Below are 12,875 nucleotides of genomic sequence, written 5' to 3'. Positions count from 1 at the left end.
CTCCCTGTGGAAGGCCGTGGTCCAGCTGTGTCAGCATCTGCATCTCCAGGAAGCTGCCAAAAATCAGATGCAGGCTCTGTTACAGCAAAATGCCTGCCTACCCCTCATGTGTCTTTTGAGACTGCTGCTGGTGGGTTTTGCCATTTGGGTGTTTTTAGGTAGTCTAATTTCTAAAAGTACTTAATGACTTACATCGCAGGCCATGATAGACAGGAAAGCTTCAAAGCGAGCAGCCTTGCCAAGCCTGATGAAGAAGTGGCACAAAGAACAGCATGGTCTGGGGAGATGGCTGACTTAGCTGAGTGAGGACTCACTATTGAGTTTCACATGGACACCGGGTCCCATTATATCAGCAGGATTCTTCTTCCAGATGGGATCTGGGTAATTTTAGCAGACAGGGAAAGATACCAGGGAGCCCACTGAATCTGAGCAGAACCAGGCTGGGAAGGCTCAGGACACGGAAAAGGCCAGAGGAACCACATCTGGGATTCTGAGCAGGCCGTGACCTGGGGAGAGCTGCTGGAAGGTGACCCGGGCTGCAGATTGAATGAAGCATCCCAGCTTCATGGTGTCACCTGCCTCAGATTCAGCGTCCCAAGCAGAAGCATCTAGTGGGCCAGATAGCCATGAAAATGAAGGCCGGGCGAGGCCGAAACCATTCAGCCGCGGACCAGCAAGGAAGTAGCGAGTACAAACTTAACTTCATTTAGAATTCTTGCTAAAGTTGCCTTTTATGTCAGAGTTTGAATTTTGTTACAGTTGTCCAATCAGAGTTTCATGTTTTATTCCTTCAAGAAATATCAAATGATTAGAGGATGAATTCTGTCAATGCCTTTTGTAATAAGCAAGCTCAACCCTAACGTACGCTGAGATGAGATTATTCTGGAACTGCCCATTGGAGCAGGGTTTTTAGTGTGGTGTTGGAACACTAAGGGTGTGTTTAGCACAGTTTTGTTGAGTGTTATTCAGCATCTGTGGTTTCTATGGAAACAGACTTAATGGCGACCTGGATTCTCTGAGCTTTTTTTTTTTCCCTGCATGCATGTAGTTAACTTTATAGTGAAAGAACCTGAGATTGTTTTATAAATCCAGTGTTAAACCACAGACAGTTGTACTACAGTAAAAACCCACCATACTTGTATAAAAATGAGATTGGGACACTGTGTACAAAACCTCTCTCATGACACATTTGAAAAGGAGAATAATATGTTAAGTTTTACACAGATGCTTGGGTTAAGAAGGAATAAATAGAACCATAAATATGGCAGCCTAGCTTCCACGTGTCCCGCCGTCCTGGGTGGAGGAGGCCCTAGGAGGGCTGCCATGCGACTGGCGCTGCGCTGGGGGCGGGAGGAGGCGGCTGGGAAGTCCCTGTGGAGCCTTTGCTCTGGGTGTAGATGGGTGCGCTGTGCACAGTGGGTCACGTGGAGATGCTGAGCATGGGAAATGGTGTTTTGAATGCTCACACAAGGCTCAGATCGGTGGCGTAGAGTTTTCTGCGTTTACTAGTGTTTTGTCAGATGAAAGTCATATGAAGGCCAAATTGTTTCCTAACATATGTATTGTATTAGTGTAGTGTTTGCCTTGGGTCGGGCGGTGCTCGAAGGTTTTTTCCTGCTATCAAAATAAGTCAGACAGGGAAAGGAACAGAAATGGCAGGTGACTGAGGGGGCATGGCAACGGGTGGCCTGGGCAGCCTGGTGCCCTCTGGAAGACCAAGTACAGCCTAGTGCCCTCTGGGAGGCCAGGTACAGCCTGGTTCCTTCTGGGAGGCTGGGTACAGCCTGGTGCCCTCTGGGAGGTCAGGGTACAGCCTGGTGCCCTCTGGGAGGCTGGGTACAGCCTGGTGCCCTCTGGGAGGCCAGGTACAGCCTGGTGCCCTCTGGGAGGTCGGGCTACAGCCTGGTGCCCTCTGGGAGGCCGGGTACAGCCTGGTGCCCTCTGGGAGGTCAGGGTACAGCCTGGTGCCCTCTGGGAGGTCAGGTACAGCCTGGTGCTCTCTGGGAGGCCGTGTGCAGCCTGGGATGCTGCATATTTAAGGATTTGAGCAGAACAGCTCAGTAACGTCCATGGTAAAGCAAAGTTTCGGGATGAAATAGTGTTTTAACTTCTTAGCATTAAATGTTATCCTACATTTTTTTTTCTTTTAAATGTAGCATTGGTTTTTAAAAGCAGCCTGGTATATATACTCTGTGTGTCTTAATGCATTATCAGTTTGTGGTGATGCCTGCGTTTGGAGGGTCTCCGCGTCAGATGCCCTTCATGGAGAAGGGGCGTAATTTGGTGCCGCACTTTTCGCTGATTGAAACCACTTCCAGAGGTTAAAATGAGTTACGTGTGAGCGTGTAGTGGAATATCACTCCGTCATTAACAGGAGTAAATTTGTGATATATACTGTGACATGATCGGACCTTGAAAACAAGGAAAATAAGAGGCAAAGGGACAAAGATTTCCCCATTTATGAGGGAAATTTATGGAGGCGCCAAGTAGAATAGAGCTTGGGGGCCTGGAGGGAGAGGGGCTGAGCTGGTGTTGAAGTTGGGTGCTGCTCGGGGTAATGAGGCGTGTGGCAGCCGGTGCCCGCTGGGCGCTGTACAGCTGCGAGCGGCTCATCGGCTGGGTTTCACACTGCAACTGTCGATGGCTAATCTTACTTAACGAAATGAAAGAAACCAGTTTTAATTTTTCATTTCTGGTATCTCTATGCAGCATTTTCTGTATATACTAATAATTATAGGAGTGCTGTGATTATTTGCACAATTCATCAAAACTAGACATGTGACTCATTTTCTTAACATTTCATATGAAAGTTGAATTTAGATGCTTCCTCTATCTACCAATTAAAATGAGGTTTCTGGAATTTTAGCATTTTCCTTACAAAAGAATCCCTTTTCCTCCAATGGAAACCAGAACAACATATTAACATTCGTGTTCATGCATATGTATTAGTTATGAGGGGCAGGCCACGGCACCACCAAGCTTCCTCATCAGTGTCATAGTGTTCCTGAGATGTTGATGCTCCTGGCTATAAAAAGCGCATTTCTGTTGAGCTAGGAAAAGAAATTTTGTTGTGAAATATTTGTCAGATAATTTGTATAAATTGGTCTTCCGCTGGTTTCTAACAATGACAGTAATCAGGTAGTATTACTAGGATGTGCTAGGATTTGGATTTTTTAAAGAGATTTACTTTAAAAATTTTTTTAATATTTTAAAAATTTTTCAAGAATTAAAAATTTGGTAAGATTTAAAGGGATCAGTTAAGGGTGTCTTCATATGTTAAGTTTTGTTTTCACTCACATGTTGTCTAACACGGTGTCTAACTGTATTTCAGGTTGCAACAAGGACAGTGTGAGAGCAGGCTGTAAGAAGTGCGGTTACCGTAAGTGCCCTACAAGCTGAGCCCTGTGGGTGGCCCTTCCTGGAATCTGTGCTTCCTCAGGCTCTGTGTCCCAGCGCGCTGGGCCAGGGAGCCTCGTGGGGCCTCGAGCCCGAGGCTTGCTGCCGGCCTGTCCCATTCTGTGCTGTGCGCCCGGGGTCAGGTGTCATGAAGTCCACGTGATTAAGAGAAGATTCCGGGCTTTAGTACAAGTGTATATTTTTAAAGTACATGTGAATTGATATTTATCCTTTTAGATCCTGTTAGGTGAAGAAGTCAAGGCATTAAAAAAAAAAAACTTTATTGAAGGATTTTAATTTACCTACCTCTTTCATAAGGATATAATTATTATAATTCTGACAATTTCTGTTCCTGGCCAAAAGCTTGATGTAAACAGTTATAAATCTTAATAATAACTAACATAATGAGAAGGTTAGGGTTTACATTTGTAAGTTTGTACTCTAGTTGAACATAACAGATTCCTAACGTGTGACTAAGAATGGTAACAGCAGCCTTTGGTTGCATGCCTAAGTTGTCTGGAGACCAGGCAAATGGTCCTGGGTTTTTGATAAAACCCATTTCTGAAAATTATTTAACAAAGTAAGAGTGAATTAACAACGAGAAAATTTGTTTTAAGGTTTATTTTCTTTTTATTTTAAGGAGAGACAGAGAAAGGTCCTCTGGTTTGCCTTGCACATGGGCCGATCCAAAGCCAGGAGCCAGAAGCTTCTTTCCTGGTCTCCCACACGGGTGTAGGGGCCCAAGGCTTCGGGCCGTCCTCTGCTTTCCCAGGCCACAGGCAGGGAGCTGGATGGGAAGTGCAGCAGCTAAGACTAGATGCAGTATCAGTTTGGGAAGCCGGTTCTCCAGATGGAGGACTACCCTGTTGAGCCACCATGCCAGCCCCAAAACAAAAGAGTTTCCTTGCTGGAGCACGTGGTAGAAAAGCACTCAGTGCGTGCATTTCACGACAAGGACCCAATAAAAGAATGCCAAGAGGACAGATGATGCACTGGCTAACACAGCTGTATATATAAGTATATAAAACATATGCTCATATACATAAAAACAGAAGACTACTTAACATTCGAGGAATGCATGCAGAGACATCATTTTTGTTTTTGAATTTTGATTTGTTTCTGTGTTGCCAACTTTCAATCTTTGCTAACGTAAATGTCTCATTCCTTTATGAAAACCTTAGGAACCTACTGTATATAGGAATACTATATTTACTTCAAAATTGCAATGGATTTTCAAGTTTCTTAACTAACAGCAGTTTTCTCCGTGGACATCTTTTAAACTAAGACCTCTTGGAAGACAGTTAATTATTTATTGATCTAGTCCTCCCATTGCTATTTTATTGTCAATAACAACAGAAGAATCTACAGTAATTAGAATTTTTAGGAGAGTTGCAAGCTTTTCAGCGTTTTTTTTTTTTTCTGAAGATTTCTCTGTTTTTATTGGAAAGGAAGATCTATGGAGAGGAGAAAGAGAGAGAAAGATCTTCCATCTGCTGATTCACTCTCCAAATGGCCGCAACAGCTGGAGCTGAGCCGATCCGAAGTCAGGAGCCAGAAGCCTCTCTGGGGCTCCCACACCTGTGCGGGGTCCCAAGGCTTTGGGCCATGCTATGCTGCTTGTCCCAGGGAACTGGATGGCCGCAGGGATGGGGGGAGCAGCTGGGGCACTAACCAGCGACTGTTTGGGATCCCAGCGCTTGCAGTGTGAGGATTTAGCCATTGAGCCATCACGCCAGGCCTGAGAGGTAGAATTTTTTTCGGTGGAGCCAAGTCAGCAAATAATGCAACAGTCTTCAATTTTATCTTCTGCTTTATCATTCAGATTGTTAGATTTAATTATTAGATTGTCAAGCAATTTCTAATTTGTCTCCTGTGAAAAATTTAGTAATATTTTTCTTCCATTTTAAATTTATATCTCTCTAGCTCTTAAATTAAGATCTCCACAGTTTACGCACCTTTCTGATAAAAAGCTAGCTTACCTTTTATTAATATTTGGAAGTCAAAATCTTCATATTGCTCATAAAAGATCAAAGGTCAACAAGACCACGTATAATAGTTATAATATAAGGCTGTAAAGTGTGGGTATTCTAAGCTGCCAAAGACATTTCCCTCTTGTTGTGAAGACAGAAGCTTAGACTGTGGAATTTAAAGAAATTTTTAAAGCTTGATGGAAAAAAATTATTGTAAGTTTCAATAATGGACAGATTGTTCAAAGTTTCGAGATCAGGACTAATCTATTACTAAATAAAGTGAGTCCCGCCCTCCCTTTTTCTGGTAGGATTTCCTTGGCAAAATTAGAAGGAAATATTAGATTGTTTCTGTGACCAGCATGTAGTGAGCCTTTCTTGAGGTTGACAACTTGTGACCATGTCAGTGTCCCAGGAACACAGCCTTTGGTCCCAAAATCAGTGCTGCATATAATTATAATAGTTATCAGAAAATACGGTTAAATATTCAGCCCCATTTTAAATATGAAGTAGGTTCAGTGTAGCAGACACAGTAGTTAGACATTCGATCCCAACAGCAAGAAATACAAATAGATACACAAGTGAGACTACTTCCAGGAGTGCGTGGGAATTTTTTCCTTAATATTTATTTTTATTAGAAAGTCAGATTTATGGAGGAAAGGAGAGACAGAAATATCTTCCACACGCTGGTTCACTCCCGAAGTGGCTGGAAAGGCCAGAGATGGGCTGATCTAATCCTAGGTCTCCCACACGGGTGCAGGGTCCCAAGGCTTAGGGCCGTCCTCGACTGCTTTCCCAGGCCACAAGCAGGGAGCTGCATGGGAAGTGGGGCCGCTGGGACTAGAACCGGCACCCATATGGGATCCCGGCACATTCAAGGAGAGGATTTGGCCACTAGGCTACAGCTCCAGGCCCTTGAAAATATTTTTGTACCTCTAACGTTTTAACTTCAAATGCCACTCTGTTGGTATTGTGTAGAATCCTCACCTTTTCTTTGCTCGTGGTTGTGGACAAAATAGTTCATAGTTTGTTTCTCCAAAGATGAGGGAGTAAAACTGAATGAGTGTGGGACACAGCCTACCCCATGTAGTCCTTACTTTAACATTTTACTTATTTTAAGCATTGCTTCAGTGTGAGCCACTTGGATGCAAATAAAGAAAAAATTGTCTCATTGGGGATTCTGATCAGAATGGCGAGCTGAGCTACCTTAGAAAGTCCCCCACCCCTTTCGCTCCAAACACGAGTCCTGGAGAAAAATAGTGATAATAACAAAAAAACACCCCAGCGCAGACGGATGAAAGGGAAATCGCTTGGTACTGCTTATACAGAGGAGCTCAGGCCAGAGCTGGTAAAACAAGTGCAGCCATGAGGCCCCAGGGCTGTGGCTTGTGGCCCTGGGAGACCTGGGGGGTGTGACCTGGAGCCCCCAGAGGCTGGAGGGAGCCCCAACCCTCTCAAAGAGACTGTGAAGCAGAGGCGAGAAAAACCCATCCACTCGCTCTGTACGCAAGGTAGCAAGCCTGCAGTGTGTCTGTCTCCTTCGAATAACAGAAGAAAAGAAAGAATCAGGATTTGGTAACATAAGCTTATACTTTGTAAATGTGTGTAAGTATGAGAATGAATTTACACTGAAAGCATTGAAGCACAAACTATTTTTCCGATGCTAAGAGATTAACATTCCAAGTTGGCCTAGGGGGCAGCCCTGATCCTACCAGGTAAGATTGTCCCATCCCAAGGCTGGTGCATTGTGGCTTTGTGGGCTAATCCTGCACCTATGGCAGTGGCATCTCTTATGGGCACTGGATCATGTCCTAACTGCCCCCCTGGCCCATCCTGTGCCCTGTCCTGGTTCTCATATGTGCCAGTGGGTATTATGCACTAGCCCAGCCTGACCCATCCCCAGACCTGAGCCACATGTATGCCGGCGTATATTGTAACCTGGTCTGGGCTGCTTCTTGCCTTGGTTCTTGAGCTCACCTGCAGGGACTGCATCCTGTTAGAGGAGTTCCCCCAAGCTCCTCTGTCAGGCACAGTGGCAGATCTTGAATACACTGGTAGATCCTTTGCCCAGCCTTGTCCCACCTACTGTCCCGGCAGAAACAGTGGCCTTGCCCAACTGGCCCATGCCCAGTCCAGCTCTTACTGTTTGGTGCTACAGCCCAGCTACACCTGGTCCACCCCAGCTCTTTGCGGTTCAGTGGGTACAGAGACCTAATCCAACAGGTGCTGAAGCTTAGCCCAATCTGGTACACCCCAGACCCAGTCTACACCCATGCCCAGGGATTCTGTAACCATGTTCAGCCCAGTTTGCCACTCTCATTCCAGCTCTTGTACTCACTAAAGGGAACCAAAACCCAACAAGGAACCCAGCCCAACTCCCTGAACAAACTTGCTCCCAGCCACAGATCTTGTGTGTGCCAGTGTTTGCTCTGACCCAGCCTGGCATAACCTATCTCCCATCTTAGCCTTTGCCATCAGATGCTACAGTCTGACCTTGCTTGGCCCGCCCCCAGCCCCAACTCTGGCTAGTGGATGCTGCACCCTAACCTTGCCCAGCGTGCCCCCAGCTCTGTCTTTCATGCAAACTGTTAGTTGTGATAGCCTAGCCTAGTTCAGCATGGCCTGCAACCCATCCTGGCTCTTCAACATGTCAGTATGCTATGGTTTGGCCTGGCTCTGCCCAGTCCACCTCCGCGTAGCCAAACAGCACTCCTGCTGACAACTGAAGCAGCCCTGCCTGGCCTGAACAACATCCAACCCTCACTCATGCTCACCAACGAGGGCTATAGCCCACCAGGGAATTTCCCCCAAGTTCCCTCACCAAGCCTACTTCTAGACTCAGATCTCACACGTGCTAGTGGGTGCTGGACCCTTACCCTGTAGTCTGCCCCTCATGTTGGCTTTTGTGTGTGCTGGTGGCTTTGGAGACCGGCCTGTTCCACACCCAGTTGTTGGGTGTGCCTGCGGGTGCTGCAACCTGGACCAGCCCAGCTGTTCCCAACCCCAGTACCTGTGTTTAGTTCCATGGTCATGCCTAGCTCAGCCCATCACCACTCCAACCCTGGAGCAAACTAGCTGGTATAGCATTCCCACTGAGGTGAGCCCGCAATCCTCCACAGAACAGAATCTGCTCCCAGACCCAGTTGTCTTGAGAACTGGTTAGTGTCATGGCCCAACCTAACATGGTCCACCCCCCTACCCCAACACTCATTGGCCCTACCAGGCATTCCCCCCAGCCGTGGTTTTCATGTGTGCTGTAGGCAGTGGTGTTATGCCAACAATCCCAATTCAGGTCCCCCACATGGGCAGGTGTATTGGTTTGGCCCAAAAGGTCCTTCGGTTCTCCTCTCTAAACCACATGGTCTTAGCCCTTCAGGTGTGGTTGCCAGGTTGGTGGAAGCCATTCCTCACCTGCCATGTTCTTTCTCCTATGCATCTCTAGGCCCCCTTCCCTGAGCAATCCAGAGCCCCCTGTACCCGGTCCTCTGACAGCATGCCATGCCAGCCTATGGTCTGTCTGCCTACTCAGGGCCCACACTCACACGTGGGTCCCCAGGCACTCACATATCTTAAAAATAAATAAATAAATAAAATAACAGGTGACTATGGTGGCATGCTGGTATAGTTAGCACAAATGTTGGTGTTAACCAGGCTCAGAATGCCCACCAGCTACTAGCTACTTTTCTCAAAGCAGTGTGACTGGGTAACAGTGCAAGCATTAAGGACATTTGGTTTTTAAACTATTTGCATGAGTTTGCAAGATACATGGGATAAAATGCAAGACCCTGGGTCGTGCACAGGCAAATTGGGATGTTAGTAAGAGATTGTGTGGTGTGAGTATAGAGCTTCCCTTCGCCCTCCAAAAAAGAGAACCTGTAGTACAAGCTGACCCAGAGTTGTGGTGAGTCATTAGTTCATCAACATTGTTTCATTTTGTGGGGATTTTTTAAAAACACAGTATCATAGTGTTTCCTACAAATTTTGTTCCCTTTTTTTGTGTCTCAAATTGTATTTACAAATGTGTGGAGTACACTTGGCTTGCATGACTGCTAGCACTGATCAGTGATGGATAAGAAAAATCTGGTTGTAGGCACCAGGGGCCGTAGACAGCTGCTGAGGGAACATCGTTTCTAATAGCAAAACGCAAGGTGCAGCCTGAGTTTCTATCAGTAGCAAGATAAATAAATAAGTATTTCTATACAGTAGAACATTGGGAATACTTGCTAGGGGCAGTAAGAAAATTGCGTGCACTTAGTTTAACTCCATTACATTTGATCCCCTGCTCTACAATGCAGGCCCCGCCTGGATAAATCATGAAGTGTAATTAATGGCAGAAATAAATTACAGGATGACAGGTAAATAAAATTGTGTCTCTTTTTTTAAAAAAAATGCAGACTATAGTATTATTTGGTGAAGGCAGACATCAGTTTCAATGCAGTTGTTTCTGAGGACAGAAAGAACATAATAGCATGGTAGCAGGTTTCAAAAGGTGGTGCAAGTTCAGGAGGCAAGGTGCGTGCTGTGTCTACAATTTGTCATTCTCTTGCTTGTTTGTTCATTCTGCTTAGCCGGCCACCTGACCTTCGAGTGCCGCAATTTCCTCCGAGTGGACCCCAAGAGGGACATAGTGTTGGATGTCAGCAGTACAAGCAGCGAGGACAGCGATGAGGAGAATGAAGAGCTGAACAAGCTGCAGGCCTTGCAAGAGAAGAGTAAGAATTCCTTCTTCATGTCATTTGTTCAAAGTGTTTCTAAATATTGTTGTGTTCTATTACCGTTAAGATACCCTTCATGTTCTCTGTAAGAGCTGCTGTACACGTAAGGAAATGGTTACTTCAATGTTGTATTTTGCCCCAAGATCTTTGGGCTACCTCTCATTCCACAGCCCAGGAGTTACTTTGTTAGTTACTTATTTCTCCTTAAACTACTACAAAACGTCACTTTTCAAAGTCTGAGTTTCTAGCCCTGTTCCAGAAAGTAATTCAAGTGTTCTGAAGTTGGATTTCTTTGTGGGAGAACAGAGCCAGCTCTTCACCCCTCGGCCAGTGTCAAGCCTCGAACGGTGGCTTCCAGCATGCAGGTCCATTGAGGCAGGGGTGAAGCTGACGGAGTTCCAGGATTGCCCACACACAGCCTCAGATTGTTCTTTGTACTGCAGAGCCCTCTGTGGCCTGGATTAACACAACAAGTTTCTGCAAAAGAAAGTCCATATGCTCAGATGGCTTTGTAGTGAATCCCAAAGTCAGGAAATGTCATCGCTCCAAAACGTTTTTCTTTTTCCATATCGTTTGGCCATTTGGGGTCTCTGTACTTCCAAATGAATTTTCAGATGTTTTTTTTCTATTCCTGTTTAAAAAAAAAAAAGTGTTATTGATAATGCATTCAATCTGTAGCTCATTCTGAGTGCTATGAACATTTTAACAAAATTAAGTCTCTGAATTCCTGAACATAGAATGTGTTTTTAATTATGTGATACAACAGCTTTCAGGTAATTTACAGTTTTAGTGTAAATGTCTTTCACCTCTTCGGTTACATTTATTTCTTACTATGTTTTATGCTACTATAAATTAGCTTGTTAATTTCTTAGCATAATTTATTTTTAGTGTAGAGACAACTGATTTTTGTATACTGATTTTTACGTTATATATTTGCTTGATTCATTAGTTCTGACAGTTCTAGTGTTTTTCATTCTATGTAGTCATGTTACCTGCAGAGAGACAGTTTTGTTTCTCACTTTCCAATTTAGATGTCTTTTCATTCTTTTTCTTGATTAGTAGCTTTGAGTAAAGCTTCTAATATAATATCAAGTGAAAGTGGAAAGAGGAGACGCATGTTCCTTCGTACAGAAAAAGCTTTCAACTTTTCATCTTTGATGTGTTAAGTATAAGCTTGGCATACTTTATGCGTTCTTTATTATATGAGTCTGTATTCCGTTCGTCACCAGTGTGAGATTTCTATCATGCAAAGCGATTGTCTTTTATCAGCTGGTTCTTCTGTATCTGCTAGGTGACCATCTGGCTTTTCTCTTTCCTTCTGGTAATGTATATCACATATGTTGAGCTATTATTGCCTCCCAGCATAAGTTCCTGTTGGTGTTCGTGTCTGATCCTGTTGAGGTACTGCTGAATGTGGCTTGCTATGATTTTCTTGTACGTTTGTCAGGATTGGTGCCTTAGTTTTGTTTCCTTGAGGTGGCTTCGGTGTGGGGTAATTGTGGCCTTGTAAAATTAGTTTGGGAGTACTTCCTCCAGCTTCATTTTTTTGGAAATGTTTTGGATACAGAATGGCATTAAGGCTTTTTTTTTTTTAAAAAAAAGTGTTTTGATAGAATTTATCAGTCAAGTCATCTGGTCCTGAACTTTTCTAAATTGGGACGTTTTTATTGATCCAGTCTCCTCACTTTGAATGTTTGTTTCCTATTTCCTGTTTCTTCATGACTCATCCCACGTTACGTGTCGGAGTTGACTGGTTTGTTGGCCTGTAAGTGCTCATTGCCTTCCCTCCTGATCGGTTGTGATGTCTGTCCGTTCATTTTCACTATTATCTCAGTTTCTCTCCTCTCTTAGTCTAACTAAAGGTATGATGATTTTATTTTTTTAATTTGATCAAGATGATCTGTTATTTGTCTAATCTGTATCTCATTTATTGTTTTCCCCTAACTTTTCTGCTGATGTGTGGCTGAATTTGTTCCGTTTAAATCTTTGAGACATGTCCCTGATGGGTAAGAGTTTCTCGATCAGTATAATTTTTCCTCTTGGTACTGTTTTTGCTGAATTCCATAAAAGATGTTTTTTTTTTTTTCACTCCACTTCACTAATGCTTTATGTGCTTAGATGCTCTGTTTTTGAATATGTTTTTGGTCTACATAATGGTTACAAGTGTTATTCTATTGGTCCCTTTGTCGTTATAGAATACCATTTTCTGGTGACAATTTTTAGCCTAGTTTATTTTTTTCTGGAATAGCTTTGGTCACCTATGTGCTCTCTTGGTTATCATTTAATAGAAAGCATTTTCCATCTCAGCTTCAGCCCATGGCCAGGGTGGGGTATCTACAAAGTACATTTATTTACTTGAAAGACAGTTCAGCAGAAAGAGGGAGAGACACATTCTGTCCCCTGACACACTTCCAGAACAGCCTCAGTGTCAGAAGTGCTATGGTCCGAAGCGGGAATCTGGGACTGTCCCAGCGTCCCGTTGAGTGGCAGAATCCCAAGCACTGGGACCTCTGCTGCTGCTTTCCCAAGTGCATTAGCATCTACACCTTAATGGAAGAGCAGAACCTGACCCTGCCACCACTTATCCGCTGCATCACAGTAGCAACCCCAGCCAGTGTATTCTTAAAGCTAAAATGAGCCTCTTTCACATGGTGTCTGGTTGAATCATATCTTTCATCCATCTACCAATCTAGTTGGGTTTTTTTGAAAGAGTTACAGATAGGGGCTGTTGGCAGTAAACAAAGTAATCCTCCACCTTACAGCAGCAGCAGCATTCGGTATGGATGCCGAGTCACAT

The 12,875-nt window shown here is 44.3% G+C and overlaps 1 protein-coding gene across 1 annotated transcript in view; it reads left to right on the top strand.

The window, feature by feature from the left end:
* Positions 1-12,875, top strand: part of SREK1IP1 (SREK1 interacting protein 1) — a 28,379-nt gene that overhangs the window by 4,498 nt on the left and 11,006 nt on the right. Inside the window, exons 2-3 of the mRNA XM_040977598.1 lie at positions 3,332-3,379; positions 9,932-10,075. Of these exons, the coding sequence (XP_040833532.1) occupies positions 3,332-3,379; positions 9,932-10,075 (192 nt within the window). The remainder of the gene's footprint in view (positions 1-3,331; positions 3,380-9,931; positions 10,076-12,875) is intronic.

Source organism: Ochotona curzoniae, unplaced genomic scaffold (genome assembly GCF_017591425.1).
Source record: "Ochotona curzoniae isolate NIBS_2020 unplaced genomic scaffold, NIBS_Ocur_1.0 contig_2754, whole genome shotgun sequence".
NCBI lineage: Eukaryota > Metazoa > Chordata > Mammalia > Lagomorpha > Ochotonidae > Ochotona > Ochotona curzoniae.
This window is presented reverse-complemented; position numbering and strand designations above follow the sequence as displayed.